The following is a 21,142-nucleotide window of genomic DNA, read 5'->3' as shown; positions in this document are numbered from 1 at the left end:
CCCATATCACTTTCACTTGGATTCACTAAGTGTTAACAGTTGCCTCTGAGTGTATGTATGCAGTCAACTGCCTTTTTTTTTTTTTTAAGGATTTTATTTATTTATTTGACAGAGAGAGAGACAGCCAGCGAGAGAGGGAACACAAGCAGGGGGAGTGGGAGAGGAAGAAGCAGGCTTATAGCAGAGGAGCCTGATGTGGGGCTCGATCCCATAACGCCGGGATCACGCCCTGAGCCGAAGGCAGACGCCCAACCGCTGTGCCACCCAGGCGCCCCAACTGCCTTTTTTTTAACCGTTTGAGTTTATGGTCAATATTCTGACCCTTCACCCCTAAATATTACAGCATGTATCTTTTAAGAAAAAGGACATTGTCGTATATAATCATAATAAAGTGGTCACACTTAAGAAATTTAACATTGATATAATCCTCCTATTTAGTATGCATTCTGTATCAAGTGTCCAGAAATGTCCTTTATAGCTCACTTTTTTCCAAACCAGTCTCCAGTCCATGACCACACATTGTACTTAGTTATGATGTCTCTCTAGTCTTCTTTCATCTGTAGCTGTCCCCAAGTCTTGTTTTTCCTCTCTTTCTCACGACGTGGACATTTCTGAAGAGTTTGGGCCAGTTATTTTCTAGACTGCCCCTCACCGATTAGATTCAGTAACACATTTTTGGCATGAACATGACAGAGGTGATGTGCCTGTCTCAGAGTGCCGTGTCAGGATGCCCATGAGGTCCGTTTGTCCCTTTGTTGTGATGTTAAGTTTGAACACTTAGTTAGGAATTCAGCCTCATTTTTTGAAATGGAAACTTATCTGGAACCCCTTTAACTGACTCTCTGTGGAGATCCCCTTCTGGAAGGTGTCTGAACAATAAGGTGATAAAACAATGGCATATCTAATCTTAGTTTAGTGTATTTTGCCCCGGTGACTCTTTTTACACTTGTGATTTTTATTCCAACAACTCTGTGATCAATAAAATGAGTAGTGAACCCTCATCTCAAGAACACTGGGCAGAATTCTTGCTGTAGCTCCAGCCAACAGCGGCTGTGTGTCCGTATCTGTCTAGAAAATGCAACCCGCCTTCACCTCGCGGGGGAGCACCTCGGACAAGACATGGTCACTAGAGCAGTTGGGACCTGGGAAGTAAGTTCCAGGCTGATATATAGACACTTGTACTCATTGTTCTTGGCCAGACCCTTCTGCTTTGCGATCTCTGGCCAAGGCAGTGCTGTAGGACTGGCGGGACCCCGTGGGCCTGGCTTTTTCAGGTTTGGGGCAAGGCCGCTGAATGTTTATTTCCAGCAAAACCCTTGGAGGGCACGGCTGCAGAGAGTAGGGTGCAGACCTGCTGCCTCTGCAGCTGCCTGGCCCTCCACACCCCACGCTGCGGCCCCCTCAGCCGCCTTCGCAGGGAGAACTGCATCTTGCACTCCCCTCCTCGAAGCCCTTCAGCAAAGAGTTCCTCAGCCTCTGAGTTAGGACTTACCACTTTGGTTACTTTGAAAAGAAAAAAACAAAAACAAAGAAACAAAAGATGGAGATTTGGGGTCTGGGAGGGGAGGCGTCGTGCCTGAAGCCTCACTTGGGTGGTGGCCCCAGTGACATTTCTTGAGTTCAGCCCTTCCTGCAACACAGGAACATGGGTTAGTGTGGGGTGTTTTTCAGCTCCTCCAAATCACCTTTGCATCTGCTGAGATGCACTTCCTTGCTTTCTGGGCCCTAGACGTGAGGAACGTTTTCTCTGCGCCATGCCGACTGGCTGTTGGATGCTCTCGTGTGACGGGGTCTGATCCGGCTCGCCCTGGCCAAAGTCCACCGCAAGAGCGTTGCCGCGGGGGCTCATAGACCGGCGCCTTCCTCTCCGACCAGGGATACCAGCATCTCTACCACTGTTTTCTGACTTAGCAACAGGCTACACCCCCATCTCTCACTACCTCTGTCCCCAACACCCCCGGCCTCCACTTTGAACAGTTTCTGGTTGACTCTTGTTTTGTATGTTAGAGCACATGTAGCCCAAGATCCTGGAAGATGTTTCACCGAACATTCTTGGCTTTGTTGTTGTTTGCCTTTTTTTTTTTTAAGGTATTATTTTTAAGTAATCTCTATACCCCATGTGGGGCTTGACCTTACGACCCCAAGATCAAGAGTCACACGCTGTACCCGCTGAGCCAGCCAGGTGCCCCTGTTTGTCTTTTTTGTTGTTGTGTTGTGTTTCTGAGGTAACATAAAAAAACCTTTCGATGTGTATGATAGGATCCCCCTGAGTGATTCTGGGCAAATCACTGAACATGTTCCAGAGTCCGGTTTCCTCATGTGAGAAAGGGTTGTCTGATAAAATGCTCTTCTGGGTTCCTTGCTATTACTGCTATGCTAGCGTATGATCTAAAAATGTAAGCCAGTTCCCTTCGTTCAGACTGAATTTTTGTGGGAGGCTGGGGAAACCTCTTATTCCTTATGATTTTAGAAACATCACTTTCACACAGATCAGAGTGACCAGGTTATCTTTAAAAAGTGTGACGTGTTTTTCTTACACCTTTTTCTAAACAGTATTTTGGGTTTGTGCTGTACCGCACAACGCTTCCTCAAGACTGCCGTGACCCCACACCCCTGTCGTCACCCCTCAGTGGAGTCCACGACCGGGCCTATGTCGCCGTGGATGGGGTAAGAACTGTCTCTGAGCTGTGTGCCTGTCTGCCCCAACAGGACGACGTGTGGTCTGCGCTTGGTGATGTGGCATTCGAGGCCATTGTCCACCTTTCCAAACTCGGGCTCTGTCCCTCCTCTTGACGTCCTCTTGATGTCCCTTGGCTGTGTCCCCTTGCTTGCCGATGTGGCCTCACCCATGCTCTCTCTGTCTGGAATATACCCCCTCACCCATCTGAACCGGGAGGGGTGTGCTCAAGGCACCCCTCTTCTCAGAAGCCTTCCCGGTCTCCCCAGTCCACGCCATCCTCTCGGCCCAGTCGCAGAATGTTGCCCGCGTCTCCTTTGCTCCTTGAGAACAGGGTTCATGTTGTACATGCCAGAGCAGCGATTCATGTAACCCTGAGCCTTCATCCTGCATGAGAAATCCTTTTCTAAAGGACTGCTCGTGAGAACGGTAGCTACAATACACAGAGACCTTTGTCTCACAACACAGCAAAGACACACTGGAAGGATTTCCATTCCTTCCCCTGAAATAATCATGTGAAAGAACACATGAAGAGATTTTTCTAACCGCGGAAATTTGTTCAGAAAATCTTAAATTAAAATGTTTCCATTCGATTGTGATCGAAGGCTTTCATTTCAGTGGGAGCAAGTTTCTAGGATATTATGTGTATATTGCCCGTGTGTATACTGATAGCAGTTTTTTGAATTCCATTTTAGGGGTTGTCTTAGTGAATTAAGCCAGTGTAACTTCAATTTTTTTTTAAACCTCCCCTTTTAAAAAGTTAGGAATGTGTTGCTGCTAAAATGTTGTTTTTCTCCCTCTCTTACATAATGGACGTGGTTAATGCGCCGGATCAGTGTTTTGAGGCGAGACTACTCCACCTAAGTCTCTGATTTTATCTCATGTATCTGATTTTGTCTCATTCCTCTGCGTTGTTTAGAAGCCACTTTTTATGACTGCCTGTTGTACTGTGAGAACACAAAGCAGTTCCTGTGGCAGGGATCCCCTCCTGGAATTTTTGCCTCCATGCCTTTCCTATTAAAAATAGATGTGCAGCAAAACACCCCAGAGCCAAGGAAGCCAGCCTAGAGCTTCCCTTCCCTTGCTCTGAGCTGCCTGGTTAGGAAGCAGTGTTTGGGGGAACTGGACCACCCAGCCGGTGACTTGGGCAAAGGGGCCATCAGAGCATTGCCTCCCAAGTCCGGTGACCCTTCAAGACAGGAAAATGCGTGTGACACCTGAGCGAGCCGTGCTCTGCGGACCTTCTCACCCCAGTTCATTCCCACTGGACTCTGACCCCACAGGTGCCCCAGGGAGTCCTGGAGCGAAGTGACGTGATCACTCTGAACATCACCGGGAAAGCTGGAGCCACTCTGGACCTTCTAGTGGAGAACATGGGACGTGTGAACTATGGCAGATATATCAATGATTTTAAGGTAGGCCCGGCCCCACTGTCAGGAGTGAGGTTCAAAGGTTCACAGGACTGTGACTGTGCCATCCGAGGAAGGTTCTGTAAAGCCATTTAAAAGCTCTCACATACACATTCTTTTCCTCCAGCCCGGTTCACGTAGCAATGTTTAAAAGCATGCACACTTTGCAAGTCTGGCGAGTGGACCTACTGTGATTTGTTTTGCACCTTCAGAGCTTCAGGGTTATTTTGAAGACCTGTTTTCCTCTGCAGGTGATGAGAAAGTTGTGTTTTGCAAAAAGAACCCTTCCCTTGTGTTCAGGTTCAGTCACCCGGTAGAAAGAAACAGAAGGAGGAAGCTACTGCACCATGCTGCTCCTTTGCTTAACAAACCCACCTCGCTTTCAAAAGGCAAGGATATTATGTGTATATTGCCTGTGTGTATACTGACAAAGCCAGCCTAGCAGTTGGTCTGCTCTGTTTTCTAGGTATGGACAATCCATGACAAAGTCTTGAATCATAGCCTTTCCCTCAGTGCACGGCCTCTCAGCCCGTTGGTTACTCCGTGTCCAGGTGTCGAGCCCTAGCCCAAATGTTCCTTGGAAAACATTTTTTGAGCTTTATCCGGCCAACATGTGTTAAGCTCATACTCTGCCGGATGCTCCCTAAGGTGCTTTGGGGCATGCAGAGATGCTGAGATGCAGGCTTCCCCGCAGCGAGCTCACCATCTGGTGGAGGAGAGAAGGCCCGCATCGAAGGACTGATGGTACCCCCGCTTGAGGACAGAACCAGGGTACGGGGCCATTTCCTGACCCTCTGGGTGCAGCTCAGAGGCAAGGCAGTTACACTCTCAGAGAACAGCCGTGTAGGGTAACCGTTACCTCCAGTAGAAAGGTCCCTGTTGAAGTCCTGGTGCTCAGGCTGTAGTTAGTGGTCTTCCCGCTTGGCTGTCACAGGCCGTGTTGACACGTGGAGTGACAGGGATTCTTGTGTAGTCTCTGGGTCCCTGGTACCCAGGAAAGAGCCCGGTACACAGCTGCCTGGTTCATGTTCATTGAATTACTAAGTGAGCAGTTGAGGCTTGGCACTGAGAGTTGTCCTGGGACGGATTTGGGATCTCACGGGGAATGGAGAAGTTCGCCACGTAAAAGGCGGGGAAGAGGAAGCTAGGTGAGCCGTGAGCATAGGCTTCGATGCAGGGGCCGGTGCCGCGGACACCCCGGCCTGCTGACCCCACTGGACAAATAGAGCAACTGTTCACCATCATCATCCTTCCCTTTCTATCCTTTCACAGCTATCCGAGTACCCTCATTTATGCTGACTCACTGAGTCCCACGGGGGGTGAACGGGCTCAGGCATGATCATCCCATGAGTGCTGGTGAGGGGCTCAATGCCAAGGCTTGCTCCTGGTTATATGAAGGGGCAGAGTCTGTCCCCCCAACCCCCTTCACAGTGGCTAAATGTTCTTCTGCATTCCGGACTCCATTCATTCTCCCATGCCTCCAATTCCATCATCCCTTCCATTCAGCAATGACTCTGAAACAAACACTGAAGATTGGGGGCATGGGGTCAAAAGCTGTGGCCTCAAGCTAGATGTCACTTTGATGTACACACAGTTTGAGTCTCACTTACTGTTACTGTTTCATATCCTAGTTTGCTCTCCCCAAGAATTCAGGGCGGGGACACAGAGACACTTGAAGCCTTTAGCTTCCCACCCCAGCTCATTGCTCTGTTTCTCCTTTGCAGGGTCTTATTTCTAACCTGACCCTTGGTTCCAGTATCCTCACGGACTGGATGATCTTCCCACTGGACACTGAGAATGCGGTGCGCAAACACCTAGGAGGCTGGGATGGCCATAACAATGGCCGCCATGATAAGCCCTTGGACCACAGCTCATCAAATTACAAACTGCCGGCCTTTTATATGGGGAACTTCTCTATTCCCAGTGGAATCCCAGACTTGCCCCAGGACACCTTTATCCAGTTTCCTGGGTGGACCAAGGTATGTATCTTCATGGAAAGTGTTTTAATTCAAGCCTCAAATATCTGCTTTTCAGCTTCTGATAAAGAATCAAAAAGAGCTGCTAATGAGATGCTGTGTGGCAGTTGGGGAGTGGAGAGCTCTCCGTGTTAGTTTATCCGTTCCTCAGTAGTGGACCTAGGCCAATCTTCAGAGACTCAGTGGCCAGCTTGAATGTGTGCCATCTGCCCCATTTTCACTGACTGACAAATTCCTTGAGCAAATGATGGCTTTCCTGCTTCCTGTAAGAAAAACTATAGCTCCTTTGGATACTGCTTATGAGGGACACTTTCTCTTGAAGAAAATTTAGTCCAGGCAAAGGGGTGAATCAGTGGGAGAACTTGTTTTCTTTTGTCCATGCCTACCTCTGTACCCCCACAGCACCCCACCAGCCTTATACCCTGGGGCTGTCCACCACTGTCTCCATGGTCTTCAGCTCTTCCTTTGCCATTTTACTGCCTGGTCACCCTCCCCCCCACCTTTATTCTTTGAAGATGTTCACATATCTTCCTTCACCATTGTCTTCTTTACTTCAGTCCTATTTTCATCCTGGGTCACCTTACCATGACTCAGTTATTCATTCAACAAGTATTTTTCAGTGGCCACTATGTGCCCAAGCTTTGCGCCAGGTGCTAAGGATACAACGATGAACGCTAAGGATACAACAACTTGCCCTCATGGAACTTAATGCTAGTTGCGGAGACAGACCCAAATCATATAATTATCCAAATTAAATGGCGAGACTGCAGCTGCAATGAGTGCTAAGAAGAAATATAGGCGTTGATAATAATTGGGGCATTTGAACTTGTCAGGAATGTCAGTGAAGCCTTCCCTGTGGGAGTGGTGCTTGACAGAGATATGAAAGATAAGAAGGAATTAATGTGGCAAAAGGGAGAGGGAAACATGTTCCAGGCAGAGGAGATACCATGTGCAAAGGCCATGTGGTCAGAGGGAAAATGAGGAGCATGAGGAACTGGTAAAGGACCCAAATACAGGGTTTGGGTGTGGAGTGTGGTTCAGAGAGAAGACTAGAAAGTGGGTAGAGATGAGATTGGAATAAGCCAATTAAAGTTTTGTCTTTGTGTTGAGAGCCTTGGAAGCAGGAGGGTACCATGACATGATTGTGATGGGACAAACCTCTCTGACCCCAGGGTGTAGAGAGGGCTGGGTGAGGGCACCTGTGGATTTGGGAAAGCTATCTTGGTGACTGGACTGTAGTCTCAGTGAGAGACTAGGATACTGGTAGCCAAGGTGGAGATGATATCAACTATCTGAGAGATGTGTGAAGTTAAATCAATGAGATGTAATCATGGATTGGATATTGGGGTTTATTTATTTATGTATTTTAAAGATTTTATTTATTTATTTGACAGAGCGAGAGAGCACAAGCAGGGGGAACAGCAGAGGGAGAGGGAGAAGCAGGCTCCCCACTAAGCAGGGAGCCCAATTTGGGGCTCGATCCCAGGTCCCTGGGATCATGACCTGAGCCAAAGGCAGATTCTTAACCGTCTGAGCCACCCAGGCGCCCCTAGATATTGGGGTTTAAAGAGAAGGACATATCCTGGATGACTCTTAGATCCCAGGCTGGTACCTGGGCAGATGGTACCGTTTATTGAAAGAAGAAATTTCAGAAGAAAACATGGGCTAGGAGGGGGAGATCATGAGTTAGATTTGGACAGATTGAATTTGAGAGCCCTTTGAGTACAGCTGAGAGAAGATACTGGAGGAGGGCTGTGGGATCTGTGGAGGGAGAAGTCAGAGGAGGGGTCTGGGCTGGGAATATATGTCTCAGATCATCTGTGTGTGGATGGTCATTGAAGACATGGGATAGAGGAGATCCTCTAAGGAGAAAGGAGGCAGAAGGAAGGAAAGAGGCACGAACATGGCAGGCAGAGAGTGATTTGCACTGCAGAGGGGATGGGTGAGAGGAAGATAGAAGCTCTTCCACTGGATTTAGCATAAGGAGCTTGCTGGGACCGTCAGGAAGCGCAGGCCAGGGGAGCAGAGTGTCCGCAGGCTGCACTGCATGCTACTGAGGATGGTGAGGCAAGGAAACTTGTGAACATAAACTTGGATACTTGAATATGAACATTCTTTTTGAGAATTTTGACTCTGAAGGGGAAGAGGCGGAAAGTAGGTAAATAGCTGGAAGAGAAGAGGGTAAAAGATGCACATAACATTTGTTTAAGAAATGCCCTTTTGGAGTGCGTAGGTGTCTCAGTCAGTTAAGCATCCGACTCTTGATTTTGGCTCAGGTCATGATCTCAAGGTCATGAGATTGAGCCCCATGTCAGGCTCTGCACTGAATGTGGAGTCTGCTTAAGAATCTCTCTCTCTCCCTCTCCCCTCCCATGTCCTCTCTGTCTCTCAAAAAAATAACCTCATAGATTATTTAGAAATGTGTTATTTAATTTTCATATATTTGTGGGGTTTTTTTCAGCATCTTATTTTTATTGATTTCTAATTTAATTCCTCTATAAAACTCCTCTAGAAGAAGGAAGAAAGTCTTTATGACCTTTAATTAGGCAAAGACTTTTTAGATTTGAACACCTAAAGTATGGTCCTTAAAGGAAAAAGTGATAAATTGGATTTCATCAAAATTAAAAATGTTTGCTCTTCAAATGAAATCATCAAGAAAATGAAAATCCAAGCCACAGACTGGGAGACAATATTTTCAAATCATATGTCTAGCAAAGGATTTGTTTCTAGAATACATCAAGAATTCTTACAACTCAATCATAGGAAGATAAACAACCCAATCAAAAACTGTGCAAGTTTCACCAAAGGAGATAAACAAATGGTGATAAGTACATGCATTATGCTCTCAACATCATTAATCGTTGGAAAAGTACAAATCCAAACCACAGTGAAGTACTACTTGACACCCACTAGAATGGCTGTACTAATAAAACGTGGACAATAACAAACGTTGGCAAGGATGTGGAGAAATGAGAACCTTCCTACATCACTTGTGGGAACGTAAAATGGTACAAAACTTTGGAACACGGTTTGGAGGTTTTTTCAAAGGTTAAGCACAGAATTACCATAGGACTGAGGAGTTCCACTCCTAGGCGTATACCTGAGAGAAATGAAAACTTACGTCTACCCAAAGACTTATACACAAATATTCAGAGCAGCATAATTCATAATAACCCCAAACTGGATATAATTCAAATGTCCATCAACTGATGAGTGGGTAAATAAAATGTGGTATACCCATGCAAAGGAATAGTGTTCCATAGTAAAAAGGAGCAGACTACTGATACAAGCTACGATGTGGATGAATCTGAAAAACATGCTAAGTAAAAGAAGCCAGACATAAAAGACCACGTGTTGTCGGATTCCATTTGTATGGACTGTTCAGAGAAGGCGAATCTATAGAGACAAAAAGTAGGTTGATTGTTGTCTGGGGCCGATGGTGGGAATGGAGAGTGATTGTAAGTAGACAGGGGGTTTCTTTTTGGGATGATGGAAATGTTCCAAAATTAAATCGTGGTGATGGTTCCACAGTCTTTTTAATTTATTGAAACTTGTTTCATGACCGACCATATGGTATTATCTTGGTGAACATACCTCCAGAATGTTCAGCTGTGATATCTTCTCTCTTGCTATGTGTTTCTATCCCCGAAACTCTCATGTCTCCCCAGCCTGCTCTTGGATCTTATTGATGACCTGAAACTCTCCACCATTAAGGCCACAGTTCTTCCCTATCCGGCCTAGACATCACCACTATTCTTTTTTAAGCTGTCAGTGGCCCCCTTGACCTTCCACTGTGTCTCCTTGTTCATCCTCTATTTTGAGTGGGTCCACCATTGGCCTTTGCTTCTTCACCAGTGACTGAGCACTGCCAGGGGGCCTCTCCAGTATGCTCATCAGCACCCGGATCCTCACACTCTCTCCTGGGGCTCTGGAGTCCCCCAACTTACCCAGCAGTCTTTGGTCTCTTCCCCCTTCCCCAGCTGGTCTTTCTAACCTTCATCTCTCCCCTAAGACACCGTACTCCTCCCCCACCCACTCACCCTCCTTGACTGCTATCAAATGTAACTCCTTTGTTCCCTCAGCTTCCTGTCAGACTTATCTCTGCCTCTTACTTCCTGCCCAGTGGCCCTAAGAGGAAGTCTAAGCTCTGAATCCCCTCCCCACCTTCTTCCTCCAGGCCAGGATCCTGCTTTCATGCCTCCTGTCCTGAATTTTGTCAGCCTTTCAGTCTTCTCTGCCAACTTCCAGGTTGCAGCCAAGAAGTGACATCTGGGGTCTCTAAGACCCCAAAACAAAGTAAAACCCTCTCTGGATCTTCCCACTTTAGCCAGCGGGCTTGTTCTTCTTCCCTTGTGTCCTCCTTTCCTCCCCTCCTTCCTTGTCCCCTTTTCCCTCTTGGTGTCCTGCTGTGTCAAGTATCTCCTTTGTTCATGCTTTTTCACTCCCTCACACTGCCCACCCGGCCGTCACACAGTCATCTGTCAAGACCAGCCTTTCTCCTCGAAGACCCTTCATCCAGGAAAGGGCCTGGCCCCGCCCTCCCTTGAGCCCCCTCTGTGCCCCACCCAGACTCCTCACACTTCAGCTGGCACCTCGGTTTCACCCGCTGGGTCATAAGCTTCAGAAGGGGCATTTTTTAAAAGCTTCTCCACCATCCTGCTCATCTCCTGGGACCGAATTGCTCTGTAAATGCTCTCAGGTGGAAGAGTGCCCAGGTGGCTATGTTGCTAAGCTCCCCCACCCCCTGGGCACCCACCTCCGCCCCAGGGGCGGGGGGGGGGGTGGGGGTGGGGAAGAAAGCAGGTGGGAGGATTGGAGGCCCTCGGGCAGCCCTGTTGGTGATGAGGGGCTTTGCATGGTGCTGTGGCTACAGGGCCAAGGCTGCTGAGAAGACAAACCATTGCTCACCAGGTGGTATCAGTTTCTTGCTTTAAGAGAGAGAACTTTTAGGGGGTGTGAAGCAGAAAGAGAAGCTATGCGTGACAGGAAGGAGGAGAAGAGTGGCGTGGCTCGGGTGGAAGCAGACCTGACAGGCGGACGGCCCTTCACCAGAGGCAGAGGGAGTTTTTTCAGGGAGGGAATTTGAAGTGAGAGAACGGTAGATGCAAAGGTGTAGACGTGGAAAAGCATGAGGCATCTTTGGAAGTCAGAGGGGCTTCACCTTGCCCAGGTCATCAAGGTGTCGCACCCGAGGGTGCCTGGCCCAGGCGTGGTGCTCAACACTTCAGAGACACGGCCTCTGTAATCACCGGAAGAGCACGTGTAGTGCGATACCCTGTCGTTACCTCTCGTTTGCAGGGGAGCAGCTCGAGAGAGCTGAGGGACTTGCGTGAGGAGCAGAAGTAGGTGGTAGCCCAGCTCCCTGAGCCCCAAGTCTGTCCGACTTGCAGGCCACTCGGCAAGGCGGGCCGCAGCGTACAGGGCCTGGAAGGCCAGTGAGGAGCCATGCTGAGGATGGAGACAGGGCTCCTCACTAATGTTGCCTATCCGATGGATGGGCCGCACCTGCACGTTTGGAAGGTCCATAGACACGTGATATTTACAAATGTGCCAGAAGGTTTGGAACCCCAAAAGCCCATGGAATGCATATGTCCCCTCAAACACTAGTACACCAATGGCCACAGCAGCATTACCCAAAATTCTCCAAAATTAACCAGAAGGTGGAAAAGCTCGAATGTCCGTCCACTGATGAATGAATAAACAAAATGTTTATTATATATGTAATAATGGAAAATTATTTGGCAGTAAAAAGAAATGAGGTAGTCATATATGTTACAACATGGATGAAGCTTGAAAGCATGTTAAATGAAAGGAACCAATCACAAACCATACATGTGGAAGGTTCCATTTATATGAAATGTCCAGAATAGGCAAATCTACAGACAGAAAAATCAGTGGTTGTGTAGAGCAGGGAAAGGGGGTGTTGGAAGGGGGAGTGGGGAGTGAATACTAAAGGGTGCGGGGTTTCTGTTTGGAGTGATGAAAATAATCTAAAATGGATTGCGGTGATGGTCGCATCGCTCTGCAGTGTTCTCACAGCCACTGGGTTGTACATTTGAGATGAGTATGGGGTGTGAAGTACAGCTCAGTAAAGCAGACAAGAAGACCCATCCACTGGATTTGTGGACCTGGGTCACATGGGTCCGAAGGTCAGAGGACATACACGTAAGACAGTGCAAACTGTTTTCTGTTATTTTCTTTCTTTCTTTTTTTAAGATTTTATTCATTTATTAGAGAGAGAGAGAGAGAACAAGAGCAGGGAGTAGGGGCAGAGGGAGAGGGAGAAGCAGATTCCTCGCTGAGCAGGGAACCCAATGACACAGGGCTTGATCCCAGGACCCTGGGATCATGACCTGAGCCGAAGGCAGATGCTTAACGACTGAGCCACCCAAGCACCCCTCTATTCTCTGTTATTTTCTGGTGAACAGTGGTCCCTCTTACTGAGGACAGTCCCAGGCCAGCTCCCAAGGTTCTGAGTGACCATCAGATGCAGAACAAACAGAAGCCATCCCTCCACAGAGCACCGAGTTCTGACTTTTGGGAGAATGAACACTTTGGCAGATGTGGGGGTGGGGGTAGGGGTGGACCGAATGACACCTGAAGCCGGAGCCATTCCGAAGACCCTGCCTCTGGACACACCAACCCTCCGCCACCCTCCTCCGTCAGGGAGGCCCTGTCCCAGCCTCTGGGCTTGTGCTCTTCAGTTAATATAAAGAAACTGCCTTGATTTAGTGAACAAAGTCACTGATAAGGGTGATTCACGAGATTTAAAAAAATCATTTCTGATTAGGATGTGGCTTTCTTTCTTTTTTTTTTTTTTTTAAAGATTTTTATTTATTTATTTGACAGAGAGAGAGACAGCCAGCGAGAGAGGGAACACAAGCAGGGGGAGTAGGAGAGGAAGAAGCAGGCTTCCCAGTGGAGGAGCCTGATGTGGGGCTCGATCCCAGAACTCCGGGATCACGCCCTGAGCCGAAGGCAGACGCTTAACGACTGAGCCCCCCAGGTGCCCCAGGATGCGGCTTTCTGGTTAAATGCCCAACCATCAGACTGGGATTACAGTGGGAAGTGGTCAGGTATGTTTTACTCTTTCCAGGAGACACAGGCCAGCATTTTGTCTGCACAGAACTCTTCTCTGACCACGAGCTCCTAAGGCAGGCGGCGGTGTGCTGGCTGTGTCGTGAGCACCTTACCTCAAGTGTCCTGTTGTGCCCGCGCAGTGGATTTGTGCTTTTTATCTCCCCTCGTACACTGTGCCCGAGTCCCGTGTCAGCACCCACCGCAGGCATATGAGCGTGGTAGGTGTGGGTGCGGCACAGAGCATGTCCCACTTCCCTCAACCAGAATTATGCTTTGAAAGCTAAGAATCAAAATAGAATACTGACTAAAAGTAATTTTATTTTTTAAAGCAAGTATTCCCTCTTTCAAGATGTAGAAAATCATGAAATAAAAGGATTTCTAACAAAGGGCTGACAGGGCACCTGGGTGGCTCAGTTGGTTAAACTCAGGTCCTGATCTGGGATCGAGCCCGGCCTCAGGCTCCCTGCTCAGGGAGGAATCTGCATCTCCCTCTCCCTCTGCTCCTCCCCGCGCCGCCCGGCTCATGCTTATGCACGCTCTCTCTTAAATAAATAAAATCTTTTTTTAAAAAGGGGCTGACAAAAATCCCTTCGTATGTGTAAATTATTTCTGCATCTTGCTTTTGAAATTTCTAATGCCCTTATCATTTGGTCTTCCTGGTGCCAGTGGGGCCTGGTCACTAGAAACACCAAGTGATCAAGTGATTGGACCTTTCAGCTCCACCCCCCAACCTCCGGCTTCTTGGGCTAGGGATTGGGGGCAGGAGATGGAGCTCTGTAAAAACTCTAGAGCTTCCTGGGTGAGTGAACACATCCAGGTCCTGGAAAGTACACCTGGAGAGGGCAAACGTAAGTAAAATCTTTTCCTGCGTTCTGTGCACCATTCAGGCAAATTATTGAACCTGAGGAGGTTATGGGAACCCCCAATTTGTAGGTGGTAGCTCAGAAGTATGGGTCAGAGCCCTTTTAACTTGTGAGATCTGACCCCAGCTCTAGGTAGGTGATGTCATAATTGAATTGTTGGACACGCGTCTGGTGTCCAGAGAATTGGAGAATTGGTTGGTGTCACAGAAAACATCCTAGAAGGAGCCGGGAAGGGAGTGATAGAAAGTGCAGTTGGAAAGGTGGTTTCATGGACTCATGTATCAAGGAATTTGGATATTACATTGAGACCTTTGTAGAACTAGGGGCAATTTTAAGCATCAAAGTGATATGATCAAATATGGCAACAGTGTGTAGAAAGTACCAGAAACCACGAAGTACTTGATGACTGGTATTCAGCATGTGAGCAGGAAGGCAAGGGCACTGCTACTGGGGAAGACATCATAATTAAATGCTATAATTTCAGATAGTGGTAACAATTAGGAAGAAATCAAATGTGACGATGCGATCTAAAGTAAGGTATAAGGGTGAAGATTTTGCTATCTTATATGGCATAATAGTTATCTATTGCCGTGTAACAAATTTTACCCAAAAATTTAGTGGCTTCAAACTATGATAAGCATTTATTAAGCTCACTGTTTTTGTGGGTCTGGAATTTGGGATCAGCTTGACCTGGTGGGTTTGGATCAGGGTCTTTCATGAAGTTATAGTCAAGCTGTCAGCCAGGGCTACATCTGAAGGCTTGACTGGCTCAGGAGGACCCACTTCCAGGGTGGCTTGCTTCCATGGCTGTCAGGTTGGGGCTGGCTCTTGGCAGGAGGCCTCAGTTCTTCCCCACATAGGCCTCTCCGTAGGTTGCTTGAGTGTCCTCATGACATGGTGACTGGCTTTCCCCAGAGGGAGCGATCCAAGAAAGGGAGAGCCAGGCCGAAATCAGCCTTGGAAGTCACATAGCCTTCATCACATCTGGTTAGTTAATAGAGAGTCATTGAGTCCAGTCCCTGTTCTTGGGATAGGATTAGATTCTGCCTTTTGAAAGGAGAAGTGTTAAGAACATATGGACGGATTTTGAAGCCACCACATAAGGAGTAGTCAAGGGTGCCTCTAGGAGAAGGTGGCCATTGAGACCTGAAGGATGAGACCAAGTCATCCATGTGAGGAGCCAGAGGAGGAACATTCCGGAACCAGGGAACAGCAAGTGCGAAGGCCTAGAGCGAAAGATCCTGTGAGCAAGGGGTAGAGTGTGGGAGATGAGGGGTTGGCTCAGGAGGTGGAGATTTTAGGTTCCCCTCACTCCCGTGGTGGCATTAAGCAGAAAGTCAAAGAGCTGACTGGCTTGAAAAGCTCACTTCTCAGTGGAAATGGATTATAGGAGGGTGAGGCTTGATGCAGGAATTCATGATGGGAAGCTAGTAGAGCAATCCTACAAGAAACTGTGGGCTTGGGTGCTGGTGAAGAAAAGTGCAAGATTCATACTGAAAAGAAAAGGCAGGGTCTGCTGAAGGATCCTGTATGGTGTTCAAGAGAAAGTAGTCAAGGAGGATTCCAGAGTTTGGGGCCTGTGTAATGGGAAGGGTGGGTGTGGTTAGCTTCTGAGGTGTGAAGGCTGGAGCAGGTCAGGTGAGGTGCTGGTGGGGATCAGAAGCTCTGTTTTAGACATGTTCAACCTCAAGTACTTATTAATCATCTAATCTCCAAGAGGAAGTGGCCATGAAGTCTGGAACATAGCAAAAATAAATACATAAGTAAAGCCACATTCAGTGCAATGAAATAATGTTCTCTATGTTGTCAGACCTAATAGCTATCCTATAGAAGACCTATGGGTCTTGAGTCTGTACATAAAAGTCTGCACAAATCAGGAGGTGGGCTGCAATGCAAGTTAAAGGTATATATTCAGGGGCATCTGGGTGGCTCAGTCGGTTAAGCATCAGAATCTTGATTTTGGCTCAGGTCATCATCCAGGGTCATGAGATCAAGCCCTGCACTGGGCACAGAGTATACTTGAGATTCTCTCTTTCCCTCTACCTCTCCTGCCTCCCTCCCCCTGCCCCCCACCCAGCCCACGCTCTCTCTAAATAAATAAATAATTAATTAAATACAATCTTTAAAAAAAAAAAAAAGCTATCCATTCATATATTCAGTGCTTGTAATGGGAATGCAAAGGTGGGGTACCCATCCCAGGTTTGGAGCTGTTGGGAGAGGACTCAGTCAGTAGAACTAACTTCCAAGCGGGGTGCCATGGGGAGGAACTACCCTCTGCCCCCACACTCGTCTGAAGCTGTTCTTGCCAACACCACCTGTTGACATGTCCCCCAGATATTTCTCAGGCCTTGTCTTACTTGACGTCTTGGCAAGTAACGTCTGACATGAGTAACCACCCCCTCCCTGGAAACTCTTCCCCTGACTTCCGTGAGAAATTCCTCCAGGGTCTCCTTCCCCTCTTTCTTCCTTCCCAGGCTTCTCTTTCAGCTCCTATGCTTCAGTCCTCAGGACTTGGTCCTGAGCCCCCTTCTAACACTTCCAAGGGATGTCATCCTCACAGATGTGCCAGAATACCCCAATTCCCAGCTCCAACTCAGCATTTGTGAGGACCCAGAGAACCACATCCAGCCACCAGTGTTGAGCCTGCCACTGGAGCTCTCACAGGCACCTCCAACCTGCTACATATAAAACAGACCTCTTCCTCCTCATTAGCCCTGACATCTGCTCCTCTGCTGGAGAAGGGGTCCAGGGAGAAAGAATGAAGCCGGGACTTCAGTGTAGTGGGGGTGTGCGGGGGGAGGGTCCCACCGTGGGAAATTACACTAGCAGCTGCATTTATTGAGTGCTTACTGCATGTCACTGGGCTGAGAGCTCACGTGTGTCCTTCCACTTAGTCATTTATAACAACACTGAGAGGGGCACAAATACCACTAGGCAGCCCTGACAGGATCTGGTGACTGATTAGTAAAAGAGGAACTGAATACTAGAAAATGACTCTACTGTTTTTAAATTGGGTTTATAAACATCATTTCCTTTACTGAAAAGTAGCATGCTAATGCACCTCGATGTGTATCAGTTAGCTTTTGCCGTATAACAAACCATCAGACCGTAGCGGTTTAAAGTAACAACAATTCAGCTCGTCATTTTGAGTATTGGCAAACTGCGCCCTTCTTCTGCTCTTCTCAGCCGGGCATGCCCTGGTCAGCGAGGGAGCTGTGCTCCCGGGTGTTGGCTGTCTGTCCACTGAGGTGACAGAGGAGATCGGGCCATGTCTCTCTCATCATCCAGTAAGCTCTCCCGGACTCGTTCATGTGGTGACCGGCAGCGTTCAGAGGAGGAATGCCGATGTACAAGGCTTCTTAAGGCCCAGGTCAGAAATCACAAGTCACTTCTCCATGTTCTTTGGTCAGAGCAAGGCGCTAAACCAGCCAGATTCTGCCTCTTGATAGGGGGAGCTGCGGAGAACTGGGGCCATTTCTGCAACCTGCCACAAGTCTTAGCCTTGTTGACCCTACTTTGATTCTGAATCTGAAATGCTTTTTATATTTTATGGGCCTGACTTACAGTTATTTTTACCCCCTACAAAGTCTACTATTTCCATCTAATTCATTGTTTCCTAGTCACAAGTCCTGTGAGCTTGGAAACTAGAGAATCAAACTTCTTTCCACCAATATATATTAATTTGGCACCAAAACGGGGCGCCTGGCTGGCTTAGTCCATAGAGCATGCAACTTTTGATCTCAGGGTTATGAGTTCAAGCCCCACATTAGGGCATAGAGCTTACTTTAGAAAAAATAAATAAAATTTAAAAATGCTTCAAAAATTTAGTAACAGTTTTGTGAGAATTATGTGTAAACAGGAGTAAAGAGGCTCTGAGTTGAAGGGAGGGGGGTCTCCTGCAATTATGAGTGCATGGTATCTTGTAACAAATACACAGCAGTTTTCACTGAGCAGTTTGTAGCTTTGCTGCAGATTCACAAGGCGGCATGATGCCCGTTGTTAGGTGGGGTGCTCTTGAACAGGTCAAGCAGTGCTGGAACTTTGGGGGCTGAGAAAGAAAGGAATTTATGTGTGGTGTTTGAAAAAAAGAAAGAAGTGATTCATCTTTTATGCTAATATTTTATGTTTTCATGGCTTTAATTCTAGTTGCGTCTGTCATAAAATACAGGGAGGTCACAGAGTTATTTATTGCCCCAAGACCAAGGAGGAAGCACGGAGTGTGGTTCGCACCAGCCGCAGACCCTTTTGGGTCTAAAGGAAGCAGAGAATTCATTGCCTCCCAGGCACTGCTGTGCAGTGAGATCTCTTTACCATCGCATCTAAGCAAGCCCCTCACTATTTTACCTTTTTAAAAAAAAAAAATTCTTTTTCTTTTCTTTCTCCCAAATTAACATCAAAATACTCATTAATTGTGTGTGGGGAGAACCTTTTAACCTTGAGAATTGAACCTTGGTCTGTTCCACTTGAAGTCCTCCAACTGTCTCCATGACTTCTCTCAGCGTTTGACAGAGTCAGCTTTCAACCAGACTTTGTTGGGGTTTTTTTTTATGATAATTTTTTATTATGTTATGTTAGTCACCATACAGTACATCCCAAGTTTCTGATGTAAAGTTCCATGATTCATTACTTGCGTATAACACCCAGTGCACCATGCAATACGTGCCCTCCTTAATACCCATCACCGGCCTATCCCAATCCCCCACCCCCCTCCCCTCTGAAACCCTCAGTTTGTTTCCCAGAGTCCACAGTCTCTCATGGTTCATTCCCCCTTCTGATTACCCCCCTTTCTTTATCCCTTTCTTCTCCTACCTATCTTCCTAGTTCTTATGTTCCATAAATGAGTGAAACCATATGATAATTGTCTTTCTCTGCTTGACTTACTTCACTTAGCATTATCTCCTCCAGTGCCATCCATGTTGCAGCAAATGTTAAGAACTCGTTCTTTCTGATAGCTGAGTAATATTCCATTGTATATATGGACCACAACTTCTTAATCCAGTTATCTGTTGAAGGGCATCTCGGCTCCTTTCACAATTTGACTTTGTTGTTTTTGAAGGAACACTGCCGCACATTTGAAAATTTTGAAATTGTGACTTAAAACAGCATTGAAATTTTTGCTTTAAGTTCTTAGGAGAGGATTGTGCTTATCTAGAGAATTTAAAACAGACAGACACACATTTGTCTGATTAACAAAGAAGCAGGTCACACATTTCCCGGAACCTAATGTTTATTGAAACTATTATCACCTTGGTGATAATAGCAGAGTGGGGAGTCTGCCAGAGGTCAAGCCATGGTCAGAGAAAGTCAGACTTTGTCATGGAACTGTTTTAGCTGGGACAGCCCCATGAAACCCCAGAAGCCATTGGTATTCACTCCAGAAAAGCTGGGAGTTAAGAGTGAGTCTACTTCTACTAACATGTGCATACTTTCCTCTTGCCCCCAATAACTTCAGCATAACTTTTTAAAGAGAAACAGTAATCAGAGTGTGTATATGTTTTTTTAAATTTTTGTTTATTTTTTTGAGGTAATTTCGATGATTCATTGGTTGTGTATAACACCCAGTGCACCATGCAATACATGCCGTCCCCACTACCCATCATCAGCCTATCCCATTCCCCCACCCCCCTCCCCTCTGAAGCCCTCAGTTTGTTTCCCAGAGTCCATAGTCTCTCATGCTTCATTCCCCCTTCTGATTACCCCCCCTTTCTTTATCCCTTTCTTCTCCTACCCATCTTCCTAGTTCTTATGTTCCATAGATGAGAGAAATCATATGATAGTTGTCTTTCTCTGCTTGACTTATTTCACTTAGCATTATCTCCTCCAGTGCCGTCCATGTTGCTACAAATGTTGTGTAATCATTCTTTATGATAGCTGAGTAATATTCCATTGTCTATATGGACCACAGCTTCTTTTTTTTTTTTTTTTAAGATTTATTTATTTATTTGACAGAGATAGAGACAGCCAGCGAGAGAGGGAACACAAGCAGGGGGAGTGGGAGAGGAAGAAGCAGGCTCCCAGCGGAAGAGCCCGATGTGGGGCTCGATCCCAGAACTCCAGGATCACACCCTGAGCCGAAGGCAGACGCTTAACGACTGAGCCACCCAGGCGCCCCTATATTTTTGACTTTTTAAGGGACCTCCACAATGTTTTCCAGATTGGCTGCACCAACTTGCATTCCCACCAACAATGTAGGAGGGATCCCCTTTCTCCACATCCTCTCCAATAATTGTTGTTTCTTGCCTTGTCAATTTTTGCCATTCTATCTGGCGTAAGGTGGTATCTTAGTGTGGTTTTGATTTGAATTTCCCTGATGGCTAATGATTTTGAACATTTTTAGTGTGTATATTTTTAAATAGAATTTTTTTAATTTGACTTTTTCTTTTTTAAGATGTTATTTATTTATTTGACAGAGAGAGAGAGAGCACAAGCAGCAGGGAGGGGCAGAGGGAGAAGCAGGCTTCCCGCTGAGCAGGGAGCCTGATTTGGGCTGCATCCCAGGACCCTGGGATCATGACCTGAGCCGAAGGCAGATGCTTAAACAACTGAACCACCTAGGCGCCCCTAAAATTTGAGTCTTTTAAAGTAATTTTTTACAACTAAAAAATCACAGCGCTAATCAAGGAGCAATGCAGTATTTTATTTTTCTTCCAGTGAACAAGATTCTCTAAAACTGTTAAGCTGGGAGCAGAGGAGCCTGGAGTGTTCTTTCCGTAGGACTTCATGTCACCCCTTCTTAGAATGTGTTCTCAGGCAGAATTATCAGCCAGTCTTCCCTAACGGGTGTGGCTACATATATACCGAGTATCATTCTGCTGAGCGCTGAGAGTCTCACTGTGAGCAAGAAGGACCAAGTTTCTTCCTTCATAGAGTCTGTGCTGGAAATAGCTGATAAGCCAGTAATCCAACAAATTATACAAATACCAAACAATGACAATGACTAGAAGAAAAAGAGCAGGAGGGGGTAGTGTGTGATGTGGACGGGAAGGCCCAGGATTGAGGATGACCACAGGTCCTGTCCCTGAGGTGCTGGTGGGGCTGAGATCTCTGTGTCAGGAGGCTTGGGATCTGGGAGACCAGCTCTTCAGGCGGCGGGAACAGTTACTGGCGGGAACAGTTACTGCCGGGAGGGAGGCAAGC

The 21,142-nt window shown here is 47.0% G+C and overlaps 1 protein-coding gene across 3 annotated transcripts in view; it reads left to right on the top strand.

The window, feature by feature from the left end:
- GLB1 (galactosidase beta 1) overlaps positions 1-21,142 on the top strand; it is an 82,606-nt gene that overhangs the window by 57,676 nt on the left and 3,788 nt on the right. For all 3 annotated transcript variants that reach the window (XM_040636996.1, XM_040636995.1, XM_040636997.1), the window contains 3 exons: positions 2,554-2,667; positions 3,961-4,092; positions 5,811-6,065. In XM_040636996.1, the coding sequence (XP_040492930.1) occupies positions 2,554-2,667; positions 3,961-4,092; positions 5,811-6,065 (501 nt within the window). The remainder of the gene's footprint in view (positions 1-2,553; positions 2,668-3,960; positions 4,093-5,810; positions 6,066-21,142) is intronic.

Source organism: Ursus maritimus, unplaced genomic scaffold (assembly GCF_017311325.1).
Source record: "Ursus maritimus isolate PB19 unplaced genomic scaffold, ASM1731132v1 scaffold_20, whole genome shotgun sequence".
NCBI lineage: Eukaryota > Metazoa > Chordata > Mammalia > Carnivora > Ursidae > Ursus > Ursus maritimus.
This window is presented reverse-complemented; position numbering and strand designations above follow the sequence as displayed.